General features: G+C 52.5%; 1 protein-coding gene across 1 annotated transcript in view; it reads left to right on the forward strand.

Annotated features, from left to right (window-relative positions):
- COL26A1 (collagen type XXVI alpha 1 chain) overlaps positions 1–10708 on the forward strand; it is a 139855-nt gene extending 129147 nt beyond the window's left edge. Inside the window, exons 13-15 of the mRNA XM_044430356.1 lie at positions 7283–7327; positions 8404–8488; positions 10551–10708. Of these exons, the coding sequence (XP_044286291.1) occupies positions 7283–7327; positions 8404–8488; positions 10551–10708 (288 nt within the window). The remainder of the gene's footprint in view (positions 1–7282; positions 7328–8403; positions 8489–10550) is intronic.
- The last annotated feature ends 331 nt before the right edge of the window (positions 10709–11039 follow it).

The raw sequence follows: 11039 nt of genomic DNA on the forward strand, positions 1-11039 counted from the left end.
TGCGCTCAGTTTTGGGCCCCTCATTACAGGAAGGATATAGCCAGGTTAGAGTCGGTGCAGCGCAGGGCCACAAGGTTGGTGGCCGGTTTGCAGGGGAAGCCGTATGAGGCGAGACTGAGGGAACTGGGTCTCTTCAGCCTGGAGAAGAGGAGACTCAGAGGGGATCTGTTGGCAACATGCAGGTATGTGGGGGGGGGCACGCAGAGGTGGGTCATGACCTTTTTTCCCCTGCAGTGGAGGGCAAGCTGCATTCCAGTGGAGCCAAGCTCAGGGGACCAAGATTTAGGGTGAATGCCAGGAAGCCCTTCCTGACGGTTAGGACCCTGAGGGTGTGGAATGGGCTTCCATGAGAGGTCGCTGAGGCCCCATCGGTGCGGGTGTTCAAGGATAGGCTGGACATGCACATGGAAGGCATGTCATGAGTGCAGCCAGCTGGAGCCGGGGGTCAGACTAGATGGCCTGGGAGACCCCTTCTGACTCTCTCTGTCTCTGTTTCTATCTCTTCTTGATCACCCCAAAGTGCAAAACACAGAATAATGGGCTTAAATTGCAGCAGGCCAGGTTCTGTCTAGAACTTCCTGACCATGACAGCAGTATAGCAATGAGACCAAAGACCTAGGGAGGTGGTGGGCTCTCCCACCCCGGAGGTATTCAAGAGGCAGCTAGACAGCTGCCTGACAGGGATGGTTTAACTGGGAGTCCTGCACTGAGCGGGGGGTGGGACCCTCTGGCCCCCTCCTGCTCTCCTATTCCAGGATCCCATATTCAGGCAGATGCCAAGGGCTCACAGCCCAGCAGATCAGCCCCCCCCCCCAACTTGTTCCCCCCGCGCTCCCTTGCAACCTGCTTGCTTTCCTGCCACCTCCCGCTCTGGCCCAGATCACAGGGACAGGGAGAAGGAGACGCTTCCTCACGGACTCGGCCTGGCAAGCAAGGATACGGCAGGCAGGCTGAGGAAGAGGAGATCAGGCAGCCTCCGAGGACAGTGGGAAGGAGGGCGGGACATGGAGGGCGCCTTGCCCAAGAGCGTCCGGAAGGGGCCCGGCCCACCCTCCAGCTGCACAGCGCAACCGGTGCTCCCCCTCTCCAGCCCCAGCCGCCACTGCTGCCCCCCCCCCCGGCAAGCTCAAAGCGGAACAGGCCGCCGCAGGGTGGCAGGCAAGCCAGCCCCCCGGGAGGCCCAGTCCAGCCCCCCGGGGTCGGCCGAGGGTGGCCCGGGCGCCTTTTCCCCAACCGCCGACACATCTGAGCGTTCTGCTTTTGCACAGTCGTGGAGGGACGGCGCCATCACTGGCAAGAAGGAAAGCAGGCCGGGGGCAGAGCAGGCCGTTGGACACAGGGCTGCCTCAGCCCCCGGCGACTGTTCTAGGATTGAACAACGGAAGCAACGCACCCTCTCCGCACGTGTGGTTTTGCGCCGGAACATACTTCTGTTACGGCCGTGTGTCAATGAACCCTTGACATTCTTCTGGTTATTTGTGAGCGGAGAAATGCGCTGAACATCTTCAGTGGGGGGAGGAGATCTCAGTGGCTTCTGACTCGTGGGGTTGGCCTGTGGCAGCGTTTGTAGTGCTGCTTGTTTGCCCCTCTCCCCCCCCCCACTGAAAGATTTGCATTTTGCACTGCTGCCGCAAACGGCAAAGCATCCATTCCCTTGGCACCCAGATTCTGCATCCGCCGTGATGCAGGGCTGAGCCTGGCTCTGGGGGGGGGGGGGGGGCTGATGCCCTGCACAATTTTCGTCTTCCATTGTTCTGCCTTATTCTCAGGGAGCTTTAAAATTTATTTTTGTGCTGGCATTGAACTTTCCTAATGGCTGCAAGTTAGTCAAGGAAATTGTACGTGTCTCATCTTTCTATTATGCATCTCAGGTAATTTTCCTCACAGGACTTTTTCAAATTAGGGAACACTGTATTTTCCGATCTAAAAAAAAAAACCCTGTGGGCTTTAAGTGAAGTGTGAGTAGCTGGGTAGACTGCAGGCCGCTGGAAAGATGATTATACAGTGAAAAACAGAAGGTTTGTATGCATTTCTCAGGAGGGATGTGTGAAAAATCTGATATGGGGTAAAAATGTGATGGGTTTTCACAATTCATCCCCCAGGATCCTGGCTGGGTGCAAGCTGAATCAGCTCACAGCCTTCTGTCTCTAAGTCACAATTTGCATATTTAAAAACAAAATCAGAAAAAATAACCGCCAAAGAAATCTGCAAAAAATTGGCCCATGTGCCCATCAGCACCTGAAAAAGCACGCTGCACTTTCCACCAGTCGCGTGAAATCTTTTCAGCTGCCGATTTGCCCCAAGCCTGCAAAATGCTGAGTTTTGTGAAAGATTGCACAAATTTCATTAGCTTTAAAAAATGTGGAAACCATTATTTTCCATCCAATTAAATGAAAACAGTTGGCAAAAATACGCGGAACATTTTTGCCAGAACGTTAATTTGAACCAGCACCCTCAGGAGCACCATTCAGTGAATGGGGCGGCATAGAAGCTTTCTAAATAAATAAATTATAAAAAGGTGCATATTTCAGGTTCCCTGGTGTCCTCTTGTCGTTCAGGGGTTCCTGGGGGACTGTGACCCAAAGACTGTGCCGAGCTGCACCAGTTGTGGGGCTGTCCACTTGGCCACTCACCGTCTGTGGGTGAATCACAACCTCCTCTGGCATTGCTAATTGCCCTGGGAAGGAAGTTCCCAGGCGGACCCTTGGGAAATTTCCTATGAATGCCAAGAACAGTGACAGGAATGTTCATCCGGATCACAGCAGTGGAGAAGGAGCTGGATTCTCTCTCCCCACCTGCTGCCCTTTCAGTCCTAAATCCCATTCCTTGTGGTGCCGTTTCTAGACTCTAGAACAGGGGTCCTCAGACTTTTTCAACAGGGGGCCAGTTGAGAGGTGCCAGCGGTGGGCACGGGCTGCCAAGGCGGTGCTGGTGGGGGGGGGCACAGGCCAGTGTGGGGACAGGGTGCGTGCACACGCGAGGTGAGGCGGGGACGGGGGGTGCACAGGGCGAGGCGCTGGCATGCTTGCGAGGAGATTGTTTTCTCTGATCAGTCCAAAATGACCTCCTCGCGAGCAAGCCGCGCATGCACCCCGCAAGCGCAAAACCTGTGGGGTGGGCCGATTAAATGGGCATGGTGGGCCAGATCCGGCCCGTGGGCCTTAGTTTGAGGACCCACGCTCTAGAAGGTTGAAAGCACTGGCTAGATGCAACTGAAATCTAACCTCAGGCAGGGAAGAGCATCCAGGTTGGAGAGGAAGGGCTCAGGCAGGTTCACCAGGCCACTACGACTTCCTAGAGGCAACCCAGAATCCACAAATTAGACGTTCCCGGGTTTTCCTAATTAGACAGCCCTGCCACTTTATGGCAGTGACAAAATAATTCAGTGGTGAACCACTAGAAGATTTACGTTTGACATTTTTATTCCACTATTGCAGTTTGCAGCCAAAATTCAGGGACACGAGGGAGAGGTGCAGCCCCAGGTGGGTCAAAATGGGCTACGTTTTCCAGTAACAAATCAATTTCTGCCTTGGGAAAGCATCAGATCATGCCCAAGTGCATTTTATACTAAGTGACATTTCCACAAAGTCTTCAAGAGCGGCTCCACCTAACATGCATTGCAGTAGTCCACCGCAGAGTTGACCAGCCATGGCAAAATTATATCTGTCCAGGACCAATAGAGAAGCATAGCAATTTTGGTTTTGCGCGCAACGGGCTAGCCACTTTCTCAGCTCTGAATGCAGCAAGAGCACGTCCGTCAAAGACGTCCCTATGTTGCCAAATGTGCCCAGGTTCTATTTCCTAAATTTACACACTTTTTTTTTCTAATTTCTGCAAACGTCCCCCCTAGACAGAATCAGCCTCACTTCAGTCTGTGGAGGAAATTTAGAAACTTCCGCAACTCAAACCGGGGGCCAGTTGTGTGAATTTCACATTTATTCATTGCTTGAACAGTACCTTTCCCTATTCGCACAGAGTGAGCAGTGCCTGCGAACGCACACAGAATTTGGGCACGGGGGAGCTGCATGCTTATGTTCAAGGCATCTCGGTGGTCTTGAGGTTGCTTGTTTGCCTACCCCTCAAACGTGGCCCACCGCCTCGGCAAAGGTCGGGCATCCCATAGATTCCTCGGATTCCCAGTGGCCATGATAGGTCCAATCCTTTGCAAGAGAGGTGGGGGATCCCTGGGCCAAAAACACCTCCAGGTACCTCATTCCGGACCTCCAAACCAGCGGTGGGCCGTAAGTAGATCTCTCATTGTTTTGGACTTCAACCCCCAGCATCCCTGCAAGCGCGTTCCTAGAAGCAGTGGGGAGAAAAGGAAGATTTTGAGTGGAGACCCAGCAAGGAAAAGGGGGCTGGTAGCAGGGCACGGAAGCAAAAGGCCAGGGAAGGGCAGAGCGGGGCTTTCCTTCCTCCGACTGTTTTGCTGTCCAAACCCCCCGTTCTCCATGCAGCTTGAAAGGGTATCAGTAAACCCACAACGGGGTCTGTGTGCTCCACGCATGCAGTTTTATGCTGAGCCATGCACACACTGGGCCACGTGCGGAGTGGGGAACTGAGACACACCTGAGCTCCTAATCTGCCCCACTGGGATTCTGTAGGGGGGCATGTGCCCCCCTCCTGGCCTCCCTCCTCTCTCTTTGGGGTTTCCTGAGCCTCGGGCCCTCCTTTCCTCGGTCTCTCAGGTTGAATCGCTTCTCCTAAGTCTTTCCTACTGGTAGTAAGAGCTTTAAACAAAAATACGTTGGGTTTTTTTGTACCTTTAATGCCCTGCACACAAAACTTTGCTCCCAGCCACTGTTGGAACGCAGCTCCCAGGTGCGCCTCCAAAACTGGATTTCCTCTTCGACTCGCCCCCAAACGATGCCTTGCGAAAACGGAGAGGAAGGATCTATTCCAATTAACGGGAAGTACTTTTAAAAGGGCCACTTGCGTAGCCCAGCAAATTCAGAACTGCCCTCTATTTTTGTCCGGTCGTGGTGGAATGAAGTTTTCGCACAGAACTAAAAGCTGCCGAGGTGCTCAGCCTGCTCCGGGGTGCATCACAGTGGGCTGTAAGCACACTCACAGGGCTCTTGTGTACAAGACACACCGCACTTAGAAAGCTAGCTTGTCAGGGCAAAGGGTTCCAGCCAGCCTGGACTTGCCCTGCCATGCCAGCTTTCTGCATACAGGAGTTTTTTGCATGTATTTTTTGTGCAGAAGAAGCCACGACATTCCCCGTTCTCTCAGCAAATCCCTTTTCGTTTGTCCTAATGAACCTGATTTTACTCCTAACAGGGGCAAGCAGGGCCGGCTGGTGAAAGAGGCGTTAAGGGGCTTCCTGTAAGTGCTGTGTTTGCTTTTGTGTGCCTGCTCATGTTTCGGGAGTTGGGGCGGGGGTGGGGGGGAGAGAGGGAGAGAGAGACCTTGTTGGTGGCCGGGAGAGGGGTTGATCAGAGCAGCGCGTGTGACACGGTAGCCAACGTCTGAGCAGGGGAGACGAATGGCAATGAAGGACATTGGGCTGCGGACAAGAAGGAAATGGAAGTTGCGGAAGTGGAGAACAGGGGGAACAAAGGGGGGCCTTGGAGAGAGAGCCCCCCTGAACTATGTTATGGACCAAGTGCCCAGCCAGGGGACTGTAACCCACACTGTCTGCATCACATTTTGGGGGGGCTCCCGCTGCAGCTGATATGCACCCATCTCTACGACTTCTTAGCTTATGGGGGTGAAGCTGTGGGGCTCAGGGGCCCTAGCTTGTGGCCCCTCACAACTGGCCTTGTTCCTGGGAGCTGGGGCATGGAGACTGAGTGCCTTCCAGCAGGAATACTTCCAGACAGCAGTGTTAAGAACATCTGCTCCTCCCCCTGGGACTGGGCTGTAGGTCCCCTCTTGTCTTCCATGCTTTCTATAGGAAGCTGAAGGAGGGGGGCTTCATAGGTGTGGGGCAGACAGCCCCCAGCCCTCTCTCCCTCCCTGATCCATCAGGGCCAGGAAGGCGGCTGAAATGCTGGGGCAGATGTGAAAGCAAGTAATCTGGGTGCTGTTGGTGGGCATTTCCCAGGTCTTAGAAGTGCTCTGCATTGCTCAAGGTGAGTCACACCTCGGCCCCGAAGAAACAGGTGCGTGGATTCAGGTATTTCTGGACCCATCCTCTCATCGGAGGCCCAAGTGGCCACAAGGCCTAGAATTCCCCTTTTAGCTCTGCTGGTTTGCTAGCCACGGTCCTTCTCGGATAACTCAGCCATCGTGATTCGTGCCTTCCTGCGCTCGCAGCTGGACTACTGCAATGTGATCTCGCCTGGGGCAGCCCTTCAAGACAGCTTGCAGGGACAGACTGCTAGGACAGCGTGCCCCAGTTATTGGTCAAGCAAATGTGCTGAAACTGGAGTCTCTGCTCCGTGATCTGCACCAAGTACCTGCCTCTGAACCTACTTTAAGACAGGCTGGCTGCCAGGCCCCCAGTGGCTTGGGGCACGGATATGGATCACTTTGCAGGGTACTGAGAACTCAAGACTGTGTATTTGGTAAAGAAGGTCTGTCCTTCGATCTAAACTTGAATCTGCACCTCTGTTATGTTGCCCTTTGCTCACCCTTTTCAAAGCCAAGAAGCTCCAGCTAGGGGTGCCTGGCACGAAGATGACAATTTGCACACTTTTAACTGCAAATCTGCACAAATGAGCACTCAAGAAGCCAAGTGGCTCTCCTGGGATTTGCCCAGATGGGCGGATTTCAGAACCTATTTGTGCAATTTCAGCAGTGGTTGTAAAAAAAAAGTGCAAATCACAATTTGTCTTAGAGAGGCAAGTCAGCAAAACAGAAAACCCATTGAGCTGGAACGAGTAGTTCTTCCTCGGCGAGCCAGAAGCTTTTGGCCTGGGGAACAGTGTTCTCCAAACTTTTGCGCACCGCTTGTGTTAACCTGCGGCACGACAACTTCCCAGTATGTGTGTGAATGTGTGGCAGATTTTGTAGCTGCTTCCTGGGGTAAGTAGGCAGTACATGCAAGAAATTTAATTAAGTCTTCTCTAAGGACTACTTCGTGGAGACGCTAGAGGCAATGCAGAGTGTTAATAGGACTTCTTAGCTCTGACACTGGAAGGTAAATACATTTATATCTTTTGCGGAAGGGTTTATGTATCCATACAGAGCCCTGCTGACTGAGAGAGCGCGCGAAAGTGGGTGCAAGGGTTTCTCGGAGGAATTCGGCGGTTGTCCCTGTCCTTCTTTCCTGCATGGGAAAAGTAATGCAGGGACAGCAATTTTAAACTCAAATTCTGTCTGCCTCATTTTTTAGGGTGAACCCGGTAAGAAAGGTGAAGAAGGAGAGAAAGGCACAGATGTAAGAATACTTAATTATGTATTTCTTGATTACTTTTTCTTCCCACAAGTATTCCAAGGCAGCTAAAAGGATTCTCCTCCTCTCCATAGGATCCTCACAATGACCCTGTGAGGTAGCTTACGCTGACAAGCACTGACTGACCCTAACTTACACATTGAATTTCATGGCTGAGCAGGGACTAGCACCCAACCCTCTTGAGTCCCAGCCCAGCTCTGACCACTACACCGCACTGCCTTTCCAGCGACAAGCTCTGCTCTTCTTTGCTGGCCCTGCAGTCTCTCCTTGCCCAGCCACCCTTCCTCATGGCATCTTCATGAAAGGTATCCCAGAAATGCCTCCTCCATTTCGTGAGCCCATTTCTCAGGGCTCTGGAAAAGGGGGCAAAGTTTTCAGCAACATTCCCATGGGACAAAGATAAGTCCTCAGTGCTTCCCACTGCTTGGAGGAGGCGTCCCCCAAGAAGCATCCGAGCAGCCAGTGTGAGCGCTCCTTCTGGGACAAGCTGCTCTGTGGCCCCTTGCGGCCAAAGGGGTGGCCAGCCCGACCCTCACAGCCCCTGCCGGTGCCTCAGGCATGAGCAGCAGCCTGAAGATCAGTGGGCTGGAAGAAGTCGCATTCTGCACCACCCCCCGAAGGCAGGGGGCCCCGTTTGTGGAAAGCCAAGTGATGCAGCCTCATTTCTGGGCCACTGAGTTTCTCTTCTCCACACCACTAAACCTGCCAGGGTTCCCACTGGAGCTTTCTCCCCTCTGCCCCACACACACTTTTCAAAATTAGGATTTTGAATACAATTCAAACAAATTTTGAATGCATTCATTTTCTTCCTGTCAGCTTTCTTCCCGGCCAGAGCTCACACACATACATTGGAATTGGGAATCCAGGAGTGTGGATAAACGGGATAGGCTTGGTCTCCAGTGAAGTGGGATTTTTCCTGGTTCCTTTCCCTCCTCCGTCTCCGTCTTCCTCAGATTCTTGGCTAGAGCCCCTGCCCCATTCCAAAGTCAAAGAGCCCAGATACAAACGAGCCGGAGCTGCCCCCGTGTCCACTCACCCCTTCACAGTTCTCTCTGTTCCAGGGTGAAGGCGTCCAGCAGCTTCGAGAGGCCCTGAAGATTTTAGCCGAGAGAGTCTTAATTTTAGAGCACATGATAGGAATTCATGGTGAGTCCTGCTTGCACCTCCGTCCGAGCTTGCCCTGGTGGGAACGGAGAGGTGAGCTCGCTGGAGGCAACTCCTTGGACTGTCTCAGATGCATTTATGGCCTTTTGGAACAAAGGTGGCATGCAAAGAACACGAGTGCTTCCGTCTTTGAAATATGAAGATTTCATATTTTATGGAATATGTTATACACCCCCGAAACACACGGGCATTTAAAACCCTAAGAAACAAATAAGTTTTTGAGGGCCGTTAAAGACAAGCAGGCAGCCACTTGTTATCCTCTGAGGAAGGAGCTCCAAAGATACGGGGCCGCACCTGAAGGGAGCCCTGTAACCCCAAAGATACAGGGCTGATACCCCAAGCCAGGGTGGGGCAACAGATGGGGTATCTGTCTCCGCACCTTGGTCATCTCTCCACCCCACAGATCCCAGCAAATTTTTACTGCAACCTGCCAAGGAGGCTTCAAAGGCTAAAACTTAACTTGTTTTAAGACCAAAGGAAACCTACACAGCAGTTTGCAGCCAAAATGTGTTCAGGGACAGCGGTGGTGCAAGAAGTACGCTACTCCAGGTTCCCCCCTCCATTTGTGTATTTACTTTTCAGTTTCTCACTTGTGCCCAATCCCAAATACATAAAAAGCTTTCACGTCCATCACTTGGAGTGTTTTAAATCCACTACCTGGTATGAACCAGAAATCCATCCATTCATACAATGATGCATCTGTCTGTCCTTTACACTTCTGTGGATGCCTTTCTCCTTCCTTCTCCAGCCGTCGCATCATGGCTCTCCACCAACCGCCCTACATTCTGTCATGGGAGTGTCTCCCTTAGGATGTGTTTTTCCCTCAATATTTTTGAGGGTTACCCCAAGTTTCCTGACACTTTCCACTTGCATGTGCATGGTGTGATTTGCCTTGGGTCCCTCTGCACACAGAAAAATGTGACTTGGGCTTAGAACACGTGATATTAAAGAAGAATAGGTCTTCTACCCCTCAGATTATGGCTTCAGGCAGAGAAATTGAGTTCCTTTCAGCATGAGAAGATAAAGAAAGAGGGGAAATGAAGTTCATGGAATTAAATGGAGATTCACCTGGGCAGGCACCCACCTCCCCGTTGCAGATTCCCACCTTATTCTGGGATGTATGGGCAGTATAGAAATATAATTAATAAGAAGACTAATTAGTTCAAATCTCTGTCTGTACATCTAAATTAGAAAGTACAAATTCCATACAAAGTGACTCCCTCTGTTATCCTGCTTTGTGGTGCATTAAGTGGTTGGATTTGGGGGAGCAAAGTGCCTGTTAGTGTAATGCAAGGATGCAGATTGGTTTGATGGTGGGGAGTTTGCCCCCAGGAGACCCTTTGGGAGGTGGAAGTCTCACTGAATCCTGCAACAGTTGCAGATAAGTTAGGGAGGATTTCCATGAATCTGAGCTGTGGATTCACCAAGGGATCAGCTTTTCCTGAGTCCTGCTGATTTCATGGTCTTGCAAACCAGCTGTTCTGGAGGGCATAAATGATAGCACTGTTAGCACAGGAATGGACATTCCCTGTATGAACTTGTCCCTACGCACCTCGTGCATTCTGTGCCTTCGAGTCGTCTCTGGCTTATGGAGGCCCTGCGAGTGCGCGCCTTGCAGAACGGCCCATCCACGACAGCCCGTCCTGCTCTTCCGAGTTCACGGCTGCAGCTCCCTTTACGGATCCATAGTTTTGTCTTCTGCCTTTGACTTTCCCCAAATGATGCTTTTCTCCCGTGAGTCTCACCATCTTGTGACGTGTCCGAAGAATGATGCATCCTGAGTAACGGGAACTGACGTTCTGTGCATTGACGCAAGCAGAATGAGATTCCGATGGGGAAATTATCGGATTCCATCAGGGGCTACAGGAGAGAATGAAGGCTCTCTGAGGAGCCGTGAAACAGAGCGGGCGCGGAGAATGCCGGCCAGTGGGTCCCACGGCTTCGCTGCTCCACTCACCCGTGCGGTCCTGCTCTGCGCCCCTTCCCGCCCCAGCTGCATCTCCGCTAAACAACATCCCCGTCCCCGGTTTTCCTTTGTTTTCAGATTCTCTCTCTTCCATTGAACCAGGCTCAGGACAAGATGTGATCCTGGGCGCCCCTCTCCGAGCGAATGCGAAAATCAAGCGGCACCATTCCAACCAGATCCTGTCTTCTCTCCTGAGCGACAGCGAAACCCAAGGGAAAAGCAGGAGAAGGAAGTAGCGTTCCAGAAAGGTCTCCAATCCGCCTCTCCCTCGGCAGAACAGGGAGGGTTTGCTGGGGCGGGGGGAGGGGGGCCCTTTCTTCTGTACCCAGCAGGCCACTGGGATCCTGTTTTGGTCTACCAACTGGCGTGCTCCAGGTGCGAATGCCCCCCACAGAAAATCCAGGGAAATTAGGGTCTGGGCCGAGGGAAAGGTGAAAGCCTTCCCTTCCGTGCAGGAGGGAAGGGCGTGACGGGTGGGCCCATTTCAGTCTGCAGAGCAGATCCTTTCCTTGGGTGCATCTATTACCAGGAACAGGGGAGCTCAGGGAACCTGCTTGGGGGTCGTCA

The sequence above is a fragment of the Varanus komodoensis genome, unplaced genomic scaffold, assembly GCF_004798865.1.
Source record: "Varanus komodoensis strain SLA01 unplaced genomic scaffold, ASM479886v1 scaffold20_1, whole genome shotgun sequence".
NCBI lineage: Eukaryota > Metazoa > Chordata > Lepidosauria > Squamata > Varanidae > Varanus > Varanus komodoensis.